Consider the following 15988-nt stretch of genomic DNA (forward strand, 5'->3'; position numbering starts at 1 on the left):
TCTCTGTGTCTGCTCTGCAAGTTCGCCTGCTGCTAATCCATCCTACAGGTGAGAACGCCACGCGCACATAAACACACACACACACACACACACACACACACACACAGAGTACACTGTACACGTTTTCAACTGCATATGCACTCAAACACGGTAATGGCTATAAGCACACACACATTGACCCTAATGTACACACATGCATGCACATGAACATGTACATTTAAGCAACAACATAGATCATGCAAGCTTCCAGCATGCAACCGCTCCCCAAAAAGTCACATAGAGTACATGAATGCTGCAATGCACATGCTATATTAAGGCATGCCATGTGCACATATGCATGGTATGTGCATTCTTGTGCGCACACAGCAAGTGTTAATTCAACTTTTGACATATACAGACAACTCTCAGAGTTAAATTAACACTCAGGACTTAGCTGCGCATAAGAATGTGAATTTGTCACCAGGAGGTTTGCAAAGACCAAAACCACTGTGTATATCTGCCCGACTTCATCCGTAAGCTGGCCGTGTGCGGTCATCACTCTACAGTACCTACAAGAACATGCAGTGAGCCTTAAAATTCCTGCTCAGTGGTCATCACACCAGGCCCCTCAGAGCTACAGGGAATTACAGTGATTGTTCCCCAACCGGTAACGCCATCTCTGATTCCACTCCACTGATATGAACCCAAAGCACTCATTTAGCACTAGGCCTTGTAGCTCTCTGGGGCCGGGGTTGGGAGACCGCCCTGCAGCTGTTTGGGCCATTCTGCGTGGCTACATGCACCCATGACTCCGAGCAGAAGAAAGCGGGAGGGAAGAAGGGGGGTGGGGGTGTAGGAGGAGCACCATCCAGTCCATTAGAGCCAACTCACTTTTGTCCAACCTGTCTGCGAGGCAGGTGCGCACGATGGCGCCGGCACCCAGGCCTGGGTCTTGTAGCTCAGTGGACTCCTGTCTAATGGTGGTCAACACTAACTGTTCTGTGGGAACCAGAGAGAAGCCGCCACGGGAGAAAACAACACACACACACAAGAGAGGAAGTCAGTAACACAGCCAAACGCAGCTCACTTGTGGGTCAACATCCACACTGTGAATGTATGAGTGTAATGTGCAAGTGTGTGCGTGTGCGTGTGCGTGTGCGTGTGTGTGTGTGTGTGTGTGTGTGTAATAGCTTTGCGCTGAGTGAAGTGTGATTTTAGACTGTTGGTTAACCCCATGTATGGAGAGAGGTTCAATGGTTTCCTGTCCTGACCATAGGTCCTGACCAAAGTGCCTCAAATCCATGTGATCCTTGTCCAGGAGTGCTCTCTTGTGGCTATCTGATGTAATTGCACCTAATATTCAGGAAAGACATCATTTGCTGCAGTTCTTTACCTCAATTTCCCAAATGGCATCCTTAACAGTTTAGCAGCCATGACAACCTGTCAACACGTACACTGCAGACAATAGCCATAGCTGCCTCACTCCCATAAACCACAATGACCTACACCGAGACTAAATGTGTGGTTATTTTTGACAGAATCATTCGGCACAATGTCTGACACAGTTATCTCACAAAACTATATCATATTACATCATGAATACAAGATGTATGATTGTGTCTAATGACAAAGTAGTTTTTTCCCTACAGAATGATTACATGTGTTATGTCTGCTATTGTGTGTGTGTGTGTGTGTGTGTGTGTGTGTGTGTGTGTGTGTGTGTGTGTGTGTGTGTGTGTGTGTGTGTGTGTGTGTGTGTGTGTGTGTGTGTGTGTGTGTCTCTCTCAAGTTGGTGGCTGTAGACGTCACCGACGCCACAAGGGATGATAATTAGACCAGAGAATGAAGAGGTCAAACTCTTACAGGAGAGATTATAGGAAACACACCATGGAGAGCGGCTAATGCTATGAACCAACTGACACTCATGCTGGAATGCTTCCCATTCCATCTGGAGGGAGACGTAGCAGGGAGTCCCTCGAAATGTATTCTCTGGCCAAATGGCTTCTTAGGTTTTTAGACCACTTTCTAGCTTACCGTAATCTAAAAATCTAATGGTAACACATCAACACACTAACTTCTATGCTAAAACATTAACATGTGGCAAATTCTACTCAGTACTCACACAGTATATTACTGCAGATCATTTGATCGATTTGAGGAAGTCATTGTATTCCATTAAAGATCAGGTGAAATGGCTTTTGGCGACCATATCGTGAGGTAATTCCTAGTGAAATAGGCGCTGGGTTTGTCTCCGTCAATCACAGCACCAGGGGCAGGGGTTAAACCAGTGAAGTTTAACAGCTAAGGATTCCAACCTCCATACAGCATGCATTTGTCCCCTAAGGGTCTAAACTCTGCGATCTCTAAACTGCAACAAGGCACTGCTTATGTTACTGCATTGCCTAGTTTTCACCTCAAATGTTTTCAGAAACACTGGACAAACTTGTTTAAAACAAGTTCGCCATTTTTGTAGAGATACAACAGACTAGCACTGCCCTCTAGTGTCTAACATCAGCTCCATGTGGAAGAGGCATTGACCCTTGAGCTATAGAATTGACAGGTGCCAGTCATCATTGGTTGAAATTGATTAGTACTTGCCGATGTAATCACGCATTACGTTTTAATTGATAGGAAGTAATTAAGATTGGACTTTTGGGGACGTTTTATATAAAAAAAACATTATGACCACAGATATGCTCTAAAAGCGCACAAAGATTTTTTTTATTTCAGCTGGTCTTTGATTTCAGTATGGTATTACAATTTGAGACAAATTCCAATAAAAAGAATCCTGATTCTGAAATCAACTTGCAGAGACTTAAAACTCTCTTGAGACACACACTCAAATTGCGTGTTTTATTTTTTTGCCATGCTTACGTTGTCAGGGGAATTGCATTGCTAGGGAACAGCTTGAGCTTGAGTCCATCTGTTATATACTGATATTCACAAACACTGAAACAGAAAATAAATGTGGACCCATTCAGAATGTTTACGTTGTCAAGTGTGAAAAGGTCCAATATTGTTTTTTAATGCATTTTAAAGTGCATATTGATTTGAAAGGTGTAGCCAAGAATAGTCTCGGGATAGGCCCTAGATTGATTTAAGAACAAAATTCAAACGTCCATGACTTTATAGTAACTTGCAATGATGTTCAGCCAACAACACCGATTCAATTATTCAGTTTGTAACACTTAATGACTAAGGAGAAAATGTGCTAAATCTAAAAATAAAGCCATTAATGGAAAACAGTATAAGCCTATGTTTCTGTACAAAGGCTGAAGGAATAGAATAGACAATGACTGTATTGAGCATTATGGTCCTTTAAGAGCATCAATGTATAGGCATCAGCAAGCTTACAGTGAGTTACAAAAGAATATTCATGAAAAGGATTTTTTTCAGGAGGCAATACATTAACTTGTCAGGCTACAGAAACTCCAACGCCTGAAGAAAGTTGACCAGTTGGCGCTCATCTCCCAACTATATGTCCTATCTATTTCTGGAACCAGCTGGAGGCATACATACACACACGCACGCTTGCACGCACGTGCATACACACACACACACACACACACACACACACACACACACACACACACACACACACGACAACAACAACAACAATGAATCCTATGTGCCCATTGAAAAGCAACACTACCAGCTGAGCACGTGCAGCTCTCTTCCAGGACAATCCAATCCAATGGCCTGGCCTGACTGCAGTAGCAGGCTCACCATTTGTCACATCATCATATCTCCTGTTCTGACACCTTATGTTTTTACAGTCCTGTCCCAATCATCGTCCTCAGCTGAAAAACAGTGTATTCACGCTTATCATGGAAGGTTTTCATGCCTTTTGCCTAGTATACACACACCTCCTCACCTCAGTTCGCATTGTACTGTATGTCTGCCAAAATCTGCTTGTTTTAGGGATACAAAGGCATACATATGAATACAGTATAGGCTTTATTAGGCAAATGCCATGTATAACATAAACAAAGCGTGCTGCTTGAATCGTGACCGCAGATTGCTGGGCTCTCTCACGATGACCTCCACAGGTGAAGCTTAGAATAAAGGGCAATCTAAACAGTCACATGGTTTTTAAGTCGTCGGTAGGCGTGGTAATGGGCCTATGGGGTGTCCCATGAGCTTGACTTGGTGATGTTTTACAGGCAAATTACATCAAAATGTAGGCCCATCACTAAGCAGGTCATGAAATGTGAGTGTCTGTAACACACACACACACACACACACACACACACACACACACACACACACACACACACACACACACACACACACACACACACACACACACACACACACACACACACACACACACACACACACACACACACACACACACACACACACACACACACACACAAACCTTCATAAGGCTACTTTAACGACTTAAACCCCAGCATCCATATAGCAGATCGACATTCAAGCTCAGGATGCCTTGTGAGCTTGTCAATCGGCGTAAGCTTTCCCAAAAATAACAGAACATACACTAGTATAGAGCCCTGAGGGACTCCGCTCAACCATATGGGGTTTAAGTGGTTAAAAACAAAAACGGAGTGCGTTTCTCTTGAGGCACCTGCAGTTGTCCCTCGCATCCAAAACACCCAGGCTTGGACCGCACGCCCCCATACTGGGACGATCGGAGCGGAGCTTCCCGTGCCGCAGTCCCCGGACCATCCCAAATTCCGTTATTCATTCCGAACGCAACCGCGCACCTGTGTGACTGGGACACACATAGGGCCTTATAATAAATATCCCCGCATCGTATACGACTCCGCAAAACAATGTAGCCTAACAATGTAGCCTATAGGCTACTACTAGGATGAATCGACTATAGTGGGCTAATAGACCACGGACCACCGTTTCCCAATCACTGGGTCGGGACCCATTTGTGGGTCGCAGACACATTTGTATGGGTCACGAGTAAATATCCCGTTATTTTTATTTCAAAACTTTAAAAAAAAAGAAGAAATTCAAAAATGTTCATGAATAAGGAACAACATTAAAAAAAACTAAGAAATTCCATAAATTAGAAAACTAAATGTTTAAGAAGTAGTGAAAATAGCAGATCGAGAGATTGTAGATCTGCTATTTTCAAATACCACTGGCCTATAGGCTACTACTGGGATGAATCGACTATTACAGTGGGCTAATAGATGGGTCAGCGAGACGCTGTCACGTCGGGCGTCGACGCTACTTGGGGGGGGGGGTGAACAGTACACTTGACCCCTAAATAAAACCAGATTATTGAAGCTTACCCTCGCTGTGTATCTTCTTCCCTCTCCGGTTGAAATACATCCTGCTGGTGAACGGGTCTCTGACAGACTAGAATGTGGACACCGGCTCATGCTCATGGCTCGACGCAGACACAGCAGCAGGGGGACGCGGGCCTGGGAGGACAGAGCTGCGTTCGCTGGTGAAGGATCATTATTGTCGGGGGAACCGGAGAGGTTGTTGTGGTTGTTTTTTACGTCGACTCTCTCGGCCTGTTCACTTCGACGAACGCCGCCTGCGCGCTGAGACTAATCCTGACATGCGTGCGCGCCCTCGTTGTCTGTGCCATATGGCTGCTACTGCGGCTTTAAGGGGGCGCGCATGGACTGTCACTCTAGATCCGTGGTTCCCAAACGGTGGATCGGGACCCAATGGGGGGTCGCGGACCTATTTTTATGGGTCGCGAGTAAATATCTCCTTTTTGGATTTTGAGATTTGAGTAGCTACATTTTCATTGAGTGAACTGAGGGCAGCTTTTTTTTTTTTTACTCTCGCCTTTTCTCATTTTGTCCACTAGAGGTCTGTCTGGCTCTTAAAACCAGAGTTTCCTCACAGCAGTAACTAAACTAACTAGTGCAATTTATCTGTGAATTACAGTTGTCACGTTGTTTCTGTTTCCACTACAACTTCCATGTCTTATGGGCAATAAAGAAGAAAGAAAAAATTTAACCCATTTTATTTTTAAACAGAAATAAAGAAAGGAAATGGGAAAATAGGGGAACAGTGTCACATTCTCCGGTCAGGTGCTTTTGGTGACATTACATGACTCTGGAATAAATGCAGATTAAATGTTTGTGTCAGAGATTATGATATCAGATTATTTAAAACAGGGTTCTTCAACGTTTTTCAGTCAAAGGACCCCTTATCCGAGACAGATGAAGCAGAACCCCCACTACATATTGTATACAATTGTGTCATTATCTTTTCTAGCTGCCTTCCTTGTGTTAGAACAAAAGGAACTAGAAAAAGTGCTCCTCGGAGCACAGGTCTCCGCCAGGTCAGGTAAGTTATTGTGGCCTCCTGGTGGCGCTATAATAGGCCAATGTGAAAAGGGTGGCATTTCTTCCTCGGCCTAGTGGGAATGTGTGTGCAAATTTTCACGGAAATCGCACGCCGCGTTCATGATTTCATACATTTTGTTCAAAACGGACCAATCCTGCAAACTTTGGAAGTCAACCTTAGTCAATCAGGATGGAATATGAAATATCGGACAGATGCGTCTTGATCACATGACTATAGAGATACTGTGTACCGATTTGTGTGATGTTTGGATAAAATCTGAAGGATTAATATCCAAAAATGTATTTGACATAAGTCGGCCTCCTGGTGGCGCTGTAAAAAGCAGATGTGAAAAATGCAGTGCAGATGTTTTTCCTTGGCCTCTAGGGAGTAGGCGTGCAAAGTTTCACGCAGATCGGTGCAGTTATAGTTAAAAATGCAAATCGGCCTGTTATAGCGCCACCATGAGGCTGATGCGAAAAGTTTTAAGTGCCATTTCTTCCTCGGCCTAGTGGGAATGTGTGTGTGCAATTTTATGCAAATGGCAAGCTGCGTTCATGATTTGAGGCAGTTTGTTCAAAACGGACCAATCCTGCAAACTTTGGATGGTAACCTTAGCCAATGAGGATGAAATATGGGAAATCGGACAGATCAGGGTTGATCACATGACTATAGAGATACTGTGTACCGATTTGCATGAGGTTTGGTTAAAAACTGTAGGAGTAATGGGAAAAAATGGGTTTTGCACAAATCGGCCTCCTGGTGGCGCTATAACAGGCCCATGTGAAAAATTTGAGGCAGAGGTTCTGAATTGGCATCCAGGGAGTGTGTGTGCACAGTTTCGCAGCGACCGGGCCAACGGTGCCGGAGATTTGGTGCTAACGGACAGACAGGACACACGGACGGACGGACACACACACGGACACACGGACGGACGGACAGGGGCGAAAACATACTCTCTCGCCATGCCTTTCGGCCTGGCGGAGACAATAATAAAAAATGTGTATTGCCAGTTTGCCACTCTTTTGGACCCATGTTTCTAAATCCAAATGTGTAAGTTTGGACTTTAAAACCAAAGAGAACATAAAAAGATCAGGATATCTACATATACACGCATAGCATAATAAGACATGATAAATGAAGAGTGTCCCTTATTGGACAGAATAAAAGTGCAGACAGAATCAAGGATGCCAAGAGGTGGAGAAGATAGAGCGTCAGTGAGGGGGGGGGAAAGGCCCCACATTTCTCTGCCATGGAAAAGCCTGGTGACACGAGGTGGAAGCACAGCCAAGCAGCAGTGGCACGGTGGCAGAAAGAGCAGCTTGAAGGATGCAGAACAAATTATCCCACATTCAGACAGCTCATTCCTGTACTGGAGGCAACAAAATACGGTTTCCCACCATGAAACCCACTGCTGCAAAATTCCTCTGTGCTCCTTGCACCAGTGTGGTTAGTGAGAGACTGTCAGTGTTCAGTGCAGTCCAACATTGTTGATAGTTACGCCCCGGCCTAGGGGGACCTTAAGGCGCAACACAAAAATGTACTCCCTCCTTCCCAAACACGACCAGACAAAATACAGCAATTTATTAAGGTGTAAAAGTTTTACACCTTAATAAATGTACCCATGTTTTACATTAAAACATGGGTAAATTACCTCAGGGTGGGCCCCTGTACATAACCAATCACTAGCCAGGTCCAAATAGTAGCCAACCACTCACATTCAGACGGTCAGACACCAGTCATCCCACTCACACACCAACAGGTACTCAATCAGCACCACTCAGTCACCCATACACCAACGAGGGAAAAACACACAGGAAACTACATATATGACCCTTGGTTCATAACATGATGCAAAGAGAAATAGGCTAGGAGGAGTCAGGGCAGACATTCTCATCTTGAAGAAACTGAGCCACTGCTCTTCAGGTTATGAGCAATAGCCTACCACTTGCTTGTGCAATATGTATTGTGCCACTGTAGCCTACTTGAAGTGAACTTAGTTTACAAGAATACTGTGTAGATGCTACTCTATTTACACTGTACATGCTTATTTTGAATGTTTAGAGTTGCTGTTGCAAATACAGCTTTTGCAAGAAATGTATGTCTTACATTACTTAATGGCTGCACTTTACTGGAAATGTTATTCCTATACTAAGTTGCTACATTGTGTAGCCTACATATCTCTTTTAACGTAATTTCTACACTGCAACAGGAATAGTTTTATTCCTATACAAAGTTGCCACATCAATTTAGTAGCCTACTTGTTTGAAGTTAAATGTTGTTTACCGTGTGTGTACTCATTGTGAATGTTATAGGAATTGCTGTTGAACTACTGTTACACACAGTATAAAATAGCACGTCCTTTGTGCCACAGATGCACGTGAAAGCACACTGAAAAATGACAAGTGTGCAGACAGATGCTACAAACAAGATCCCCAGGCATAACAAAGCTGCACTTTATTCCATTGTTAAGGAGCAGAGAAAAAAAAAATGTTCATTACATAGTGACATCATCTTATACACCATCTTAACTTTTAATCTCATCACATAACATAATACATATTCATGTCAAAAGTTCATTTTGAGTTATTAAATAGGAAAAGAATAAATATTCACTTTTGAATTGAGTGACCACAACCCCCTCCAACTCTGGTGGATATTGAACAAACGGATGCTTTGAGAACTTTAACGTAACATTCTGCGTAGTAATTTCCTTCAACACACAAAAAAGAGACACTCACTCTAAACCCATATATACACACACACTTGACGCTCTCACACTCTGCCACATTCTAACTCCTGGTTGTGAGACTCACATGGCAACTGCAAAGATGTGGTAGCTCCTGTATACTGCTCTTCCATCTCGTTGCTGTCGGGTACAAACATCGTATGTCCATATTTCAACTTACGTTTTTTCGTAGATGAATGCCCTACTTCTTCATACTACAGTGTCACTCAAAGTAGCAAAAACAGCCGGTCTATATGGAGTTACATTTGTGTGTCTTTATTAACCAAACATAAGGGAAAAAAATTGGAGAGAAAAAAAGATCACAATGCATCGCGACGTGTTTGAGTTTGTAGATGGGTTAGTTTTGCTACTTTTGAAAAACAAAAGGAAAAGAAATTAAGTCCATCTGTGGGTTTTATAAATATTGAACCAATGAAAAATATTAAAGAGCTTGTGACTAAATAATAACTACATTGGATCCATTGCGACATACAGGTAATTTTTTTAATTTTCTGAAAAGTAACAGTTTTGGACATACAAGGTTTCCAAACAGACAGCGACGATCTCCTAAAATGATGTTGCACATGCTTCCCTGGTGGTGACAGACTAGTAGAACCACTGATCCATAAATATACCTGTGGTATATTATCAGTGCTTGTAACATTCATGAAACAAGATAAAAATAAAATAACTAAAAATAAGAGCAGTCATTCTGTCATCCTTCTCTCCCTCAGGCCGAATGCTCATTAACTGTACAGTACGTGAACTGAATGAAACCTCATATGGGAGTCAAGTGCCCAGCAATGGTGGAGGCATGTTGGCAGGCAAGGCTACAACAGTCTGGGCTCAAGAAACTCGTCAAACTGCCAATGTGTTTGCATCGAAGTTGAAGACGTGAGCCAAATTTTTTACTCCATATTACAACAGTGTTCCATACCAACAAGAACATATTTTTGAAGGACTTTGAAATAGAGGACTAAAAACGGACACTCAATTTTCATGAAGCCTTATGGTATAAACAACGAGCAGCATTACACGAGCAGCATTACAAATACAATACTGCCCTTTCACCCCCTTATTGTGCAATTCTGCTATTATGGACACCATTGTCTCACAACAGACCAAATGCTTGCGACTAAATTGCTACGCTGACTTATTGATTATCAGTTGCCTTAAATGCTTTTTTCTCGCGTGGAATAGTGTTGATGACTGACGGATTTGTAAATATGAGAAAGCTATAGAGAAGAGCTAACAAATGTAAACATGGATGTCAGAGCTTTAAAATGGAGGACTGCAATGGTGGCCGAGTTTTCCTCCTTTCATTTAAAATGGACAAGAGTGAGTAGATTCTTGCTTCAAAACCCTCAAACACAAGCGTTGGTGGAGTATTTACAACAATGAACTAATTAAACCAATCTAAAAGTGAAGTTGACATTAAAGAGTTAAACTGAGACTAGTTAGCAGCGGCTACAGGAGCTGGTTAAGCATTAGTGCCATCTTCTGATGCAGCACTCAGGAGCATTGTGATGGAGAGGCCAGAGAGAAAGTCACAGGAAGAAGAAAATAAAATTAAAACAACAAAAAGTGCTGAAAACAAAGGCTAAAAAAATAAACTTCTTTTTAAATTTCTCTACATTTATAGGTCCTTTCCTCCCCACTTTCAGTTCCATCACCTTCAGCTTTAACGCTATGAATTTTCATCAATGTATTTAATTAAACCATGACAGCGCTATGTACATGCACGGCCCGGTTGGGCATGCTCCGTTCGGCCAGCAGGGAGCAAGGTGGGTGGGTTTTGTGGGTGAAGGGTTAAGCCAAGGGTCAGTCTTGATGCACTGCGAGGATCGGTTGCCTGCAGATGGGGCAGGTGTTGTTTTCAGAAAGCCAGCGGTCAATGCAATGGATGTGGAACTCGTGGGAACAGGGCAGGCGGCGGAGCTTGTTGCCCTGGGCGTACTCATTGATACAGACACTGCATGCACGGCCCGCCTCGCCCTCCAGGCTGGCCTGGCCATAAGTGCGTGTGGCCAGATTGTCAATCTGCTCTTTGGTCAGGCCGCGAGGGTGCTCCTCCTCATCATCATCATTCAGTAGGAAGAAGTGTGCCAGCCGCAAGATGGGCAGAGTACCGTTCTCTACCAGGTTGTTGGTGTCTCTGCTGGTAGCCCGCCCCTCATTGGGACTCACTGCCCCTCCTACTCCTAGTCTAGCCTGACCTCCCTGACCTTCCTCAGTCCCCATATGTCCCACCCTCTCCTGATCCATCTCACTGGAATCTCTGTGGCCAGCAGCATTCTCGTTTAGGCGATAGGCCTGACCAGTGGTAGGATTACCACCACTGGCATCTGGGTGGTTGGGTGTGACCATCTCAGAGTCAGCTTCCGTCTCCATGAGGGTGCTGAGCTCTCCAAAACCAGTCATGATCTGGCGCAAGATGGAGCGCAGGGCAGTGGAGTTGGGCTCTCCCAGGCCTGTTTCACTGATGCGCCTCAATGGGATCCGGATGGTGCTTACGTAAGTGCGGATCCCAGCTCGCTCTGACCGGGAGATGGTCCGTCTGAATCCTCCGCTGTCACTTTCGAAGGTAACCGTGTTTTCAGCGACTCTGGCACGGGAACGTGTTCTACTGGCAATGCTATCCCGGTCACGGTTTTCCCCTGGTCTGATCCTTCTCACTTGCAGGTCCAACATTATAGTAGGGTGGCGCCGCACCCCTGTGCTTCCTGCTCCAGTCACAGTTGACTCGCCCTGAGGTTCTCCTGCCTCGGTGGTCGGCTCTGTTTGAGCGGCAGGCTCTGCCATAACCTCCCCCGTCTCCATGGGAAGAGCGCTAGTTCCAGTTCCTGGCTCAACAACAATGTGGACGCCAGATTCGCCGACACCACCACTTGACGTAGGAGCAACACTAGGTGCAGCCGTTCTTTGCAACTGTGGTCGGCTTCGCCGTGACGAGCTACGATGAGCTACAATGTAGCCAAGTGACGGTGTAGCCCCACCCCCAGCCCTGCGGATACGACCTCTGGATCGAGTCCTACTGCCACGTGATTCATGCTCCGCTGCTAGGGTCTGGGGCTCAGACTGATGCGACACGCGGGGACAGTCCAGAGAAGCAGTCACCTCGTCACGCCCATGTTCTAATGCTGCATTCATTGCCTGATGTTGCATGGGCATAGTTTGATCGAGAGGAGTAGTTAGAGGAGCAGAGACCGGTGGAGGAGACTGCAAGGCTACAGTCCTCCTCAAAGCAGCAGCAGGAGGGACCTCTGGTGTAGAGGGGGCTGGAGGGCTCAAGGGATGGGCATTGGCACTGCTGCGTGTGCGGCGTGTCTGGGCCCTCGCCGCCCTCCTACTGAGGCTGGGACGAGTTGATGGGTAAGGGGCTGGCCTTGGTTGAGTGTAGGGCGAGGCTGAAGGACGGGGGTTGGGGAAATAAGAAGCAGTGCGTATTGAGGTCGGAGTCATACTAGAGGCTGGCATCGACAGCTCTGCAGGGTCTGAGGTGTCATTATGCTCCCCGGGCTCTGGCTGCTCGTGGTTGATATTGATCTCCAGGCTGAAGCGGAACTCTCCACTGTTAGGGTTGGTGCGGCTGACAGCACGCCATGTCTGGTTGCCACTCTGCCCACTGCGAGTGGCGTTGCCAGTGCGTCGAAAGGTGTTGAGCCACTCTAGTAATGAATCACCATTAGATGTTTCTGCTCCTTGCTCTGTGGCCCCTATAACAAATATATATTGTTAAGGCTGTGAACAAACATAAAAGTGACAAATCATCATAAATACTAATATATGTGTTATTACTTCCATTTATTACCACACCTGAGGACTGTACTACAAATAAAGTTCAATCTTTTCGTCACCTAGCCTCACTAACCCCAACAAGCTGTGTAGGCTGCCTAGTGCCTACCATATTTCAATTGTAGGGCAAGTGATATTCTTTGGTTAAAACAAAACGTTTGTAAAAAGGTTAAAGAACTATATTCTGATTAAAATCATTGCTATAGAGACAGCGTATGTTCAGTAACGGGTATACCCGTCTCTCCACCTTGTTAATAAACAGAAAATACATTTTCATTGGTATCCTGACCTGAAAATGCCGTTTCTGTTTACATTTCTGTATTAAAGAGCAGGAGACAGGGACACTCCCGTTACTGAACAAACACTATATCAATGAGTACTATCAGAATATAGTTATTTAATATAATATATATATATATATATATATATATATATATATATATATATATATATATATATATATGATAAAAGTTCAATCTGTGTACATGCATTTCTCATTTCAGATATACTAGTCCATACCCGGCGATGTGCGCAGCCAAACTATGCAGGCTATATGCATAGTTGTGTGTGTGTGTGTGTGTGTGTGTGTGTGTGTCTGTCTGTCAACCCGGTCATTTAGAACCCGACGGGGAATCGTTGCCACCCACAACCATGAGAAGTTGATGTTTACGCTGTTTCAGCTAAGCTGGTTGCTAATAACACAAACTGGATTCAAACATTGCACGTGTCAATCTGCGTGCTAGTGCTATGGAGATGGTATCCAAAGCACGCTCCCGCTCATGAAACAGTCCTTTAAAAGTTTGCAGGCAGCGTCTATCCGTCCTGCCATTCTCTGGTGGTGTGTGTAAGACAAGTCTAGCCAGTACATGTCCCCTTCTTACCTGTTCCACTTCTTCTTCCTCCAACCCCTCTTTCCTCTCCCTCAGCGCTGCTGCCCTCCTGCTCTCCAGACTCTGTAGTCAGTGGGTGTGGCTCAGGACGAGGCTGAGATAACACACGCTCCTTTGCTCCATCGAGGCGCTGGCGGAGCTCCTCTGCAGTAACTTCCCCTGTGAAGAAGCATGTCATTATGCTCTGATAGAAGTGCTGGGTCAGGTGAAACTACCAACACTCACCTGATCTCCAGCTAGAGGGCAAAGGTAGTCGATGCTAAGAAACATGACAGAACAATCTCCTATCACATGTATACGTTTACTGTGTGTTGTTTGTATTGGAAGATTAATGACTGTATTAGATAATCAAATAAAATACAGAATTTGTTCCTCCTTACCAGGAGTGCCCAGCAGATTACTGTCTCTCATCAGGCGGTACTCCTCTTCACTGAGCTCATTAATGAAGTGATAGTACGCCTCCTCCCGCCGAAGACGTTCCGCCTGCCTCCTCCGCTCGTCTCTCCCACCGGGAGGGTCCATCACCATGGAAACCGCTGCCAGACACAAGGGTGAAGCTGTCAGCCAGGGTTGGAACATCACCTGAAGGTTACCTCCCAACCACTACAGCAATGCAGTTATCTGAGGTCAAGTCCGAGGTCACAAACTGGACCAGTGCAAAAATAAAAACCCATATGTACATTTGTCTTTGAAGCAATAATGCACATTAATACATTAACAGTGCCTATAATATTCCTTTTCATAGATGGTACTTCACACCTTAGGTTCTCTACATGACATTCATGGGCTAAATAAGCAAGCATGTAATAAAACCCATAATTCTAATTGCATCACCACCACCATGTTCTGTCTCAGCTGTGGAGAGACAGTTCTCTAGCTAGCAATGAGGACAAGTCAGGCAACGCCATCCATTTTGTACCTCTGTCGTACGACGACGTAGATCGTGTGTGGAAAATAGCCGATCTACAAGCTGACAATGCGTTGCATCGCGACGCGTCGTGAGATTGTAAATCGGCTTATCGTATGACGAAATACAAATCACCTGTAAGAAGAGGTCAAGCAAAACCTACACATGGCAAAAAAAAACGAAAAATCCTATTGAGCACTGCATGCAAGTCTTACTGCTAACGTGGCAACTTGTGACTAATATGTTGCATGTAAATTATATGCCCAAGGCACCCTGAAGTCCTCCCCAATCCCTCGTACACAACGAAGTCCTCCTACTACTACAAGCTACAACAACGTTAGCGAGCTATAGTAGTGTATCGTCATACAGAGAGAAGGCCATAACAAAATGACGTTTGTCATCCTAGCTAGCGACAACAACCAATCAGCGGCCTAGAAACAATGACGGACGCGTCGACCGTCCAATCGTCTCATGGCAGAGGGAGGGACGTGATAAAATAAACGGAGGTCTTGTCTTCTCCAGCACACAGACGGGGAGGGGGGGCAAGAAGAAGGGAAGAACAAACAAAGAATAATGTCCCATTTAAGCATGCCAACAGTTGTTAAATGTCTTTGAAAGACCCCCCACGAAACTGAACGTACCGTACGTACAGTTTCGTGGGGGGGCTTTCAAAGACGCGTGCATTTGCTCCGACTGACTGTCTGCTAGCGTTAGCATACGGTGCTAGCTTTCCTAATGACACTGACGTTGGTTTGTCGAGTTGTGCTCAAGCTCAGTGGGCTTCGTTTATATTATGTCTCGTTACACGACAATATTGACAAATGTTCCACCGAAATACGTGTTGCCGTGGGTTTTTAGAAGTAATTTCTGCTCGTGCGATGAATAAACTACACGTTAGCCTAACACAAATGAACCCACACAATGAATACCATGTCTGACAACAGTAAAATGGACACACACGCACACTGGTTGTATCACACGGTTTGCACTTTAGGCAGATAAACACTCGAGCCTAGTACGGCTACATCAAAGCAAACTAGATGACAAAGTGATTATGGCGTCGTTTGGTACCTGACAGAGCAGCTGTAATATGGACGAGTTGCTTTTCTCTTTGCTCTCTCTCTCTCCAAACCCAAGATGGGACCACTGTTGCCAGATTTTGTGATTGAAATAAGCAACGAGGTCTAGGAAAACAAGCACAAAAGAAGCAGATTAGGCCACATGAGCACTTTAAATGCATCGGCTATTTGGAAATAGCAGATTTGGAAGCTCGCCACGCGTTGTGAGCTTGTAATCTGCTATTTTCAAAAAATCTTGCAATAAAATGTGGAATATTTAGAATATTTTTGAAACATTCTAACAACACAGATGCTCCCCTGGGCACAAAGCATTTATGAAAAT

General features: G+C 44.7%; 2 protein-coding genes across 4 annotated transcripts in view; both read right to left on the minus strand.

Annotated features, from left to right (window-relative positions):
* atp8a2 (ATPase phospholipid transporting 8A2) overlaps nt 1-5460 on the minus strand; it is a 72114-nt gene extending 66654 nt beyond the window's left edge. For both annotated transcript variants that reach the window (XM_080418224.1, XM_080418225.1), the window contains exon 1: nt 5253-5460. In XM_080418224.1, the coding sequence (XP_080274350.1) occupies nt 5253-5292 (40 nt within the window). In that variant the 5' untranslated portion in view covers nt 5293-5460. The remainder of the gene's footprint in view (nt 1-5252) is intronic.
* Nucleotides 5461-8707: 3247 nt separating this feature from the next.
* rnf6 (ring finger protein (C3H2C3 type) 6) lies at nt 8708-15727 on the minus strand. 2 transcript variants are annotated; one of them, XM_080418463.1, is made up of 4 exons: nt 15659-15727; nt 14061-14216; nt 13672-13839; nt 8708-12711 (listed from the first exon to the last, which is right to left on the minus strand). In XM_080418463.1, exons 2-4 carry the CDS (start codon nt 14206-14208, stop codon nt 10817-10819), a joined length of 2211 nt encoding a protein of 736 aa, XP_080274589.1. In that variant the 5' UTR covers nt 14209-14216; nt 15659-15727; the 3' UTR covers nt 8708-10816. The 2 variants fall into 2 exon arrangements, with proteins under 2 accessions (XP_080274589.1, XP_080274590.1); XM_080418464.1 differs by lacking the exon at nt 15659-15727 and adding an exon at nt 14600-15638.
* Between the last annotated feature and the right edge of the window lie 261 nt (nt 15728-15988).

Source organism: Gymnoscopelus braueri, assembly GCF_963280865.1.
Source record: "Gymnoscopelus braueri genome assembly, chromosome: 21".
Lineage (NCBI taxonomy): Eukaryota > Metazoa > Chordata > Actinopteri > Myctophiformes > Myctophidae > Gymnoscopelus > Gymnoscopelus braueri.

Excerpts from the sequence above, each read along its gene's own strand:
- rnf6 (XM_080418463.1), bottom strand. The coding sequence starts at position 14,208 with ATGGTGATGGACCCTCCCGGTGGGAGAGACGAGCGGAGGAGGCAGGCG. Across the intron at positions 13,840-14,060 it reads TAATCTGCTGGGCACTCCTG|GGGAAGTTACTGCAGAGGAG; the intron begins GTAAGGAGGAAC and ends GCTTCTTCACAG. Across the intron at positions 12,712-13,671 it reads AGGAAGAAGAAGTGGAACAG|GGGCCACAGAGCAAGGAGCA; the intron begins GTAAGAAGGGGA and ends TATTTGTTATAG.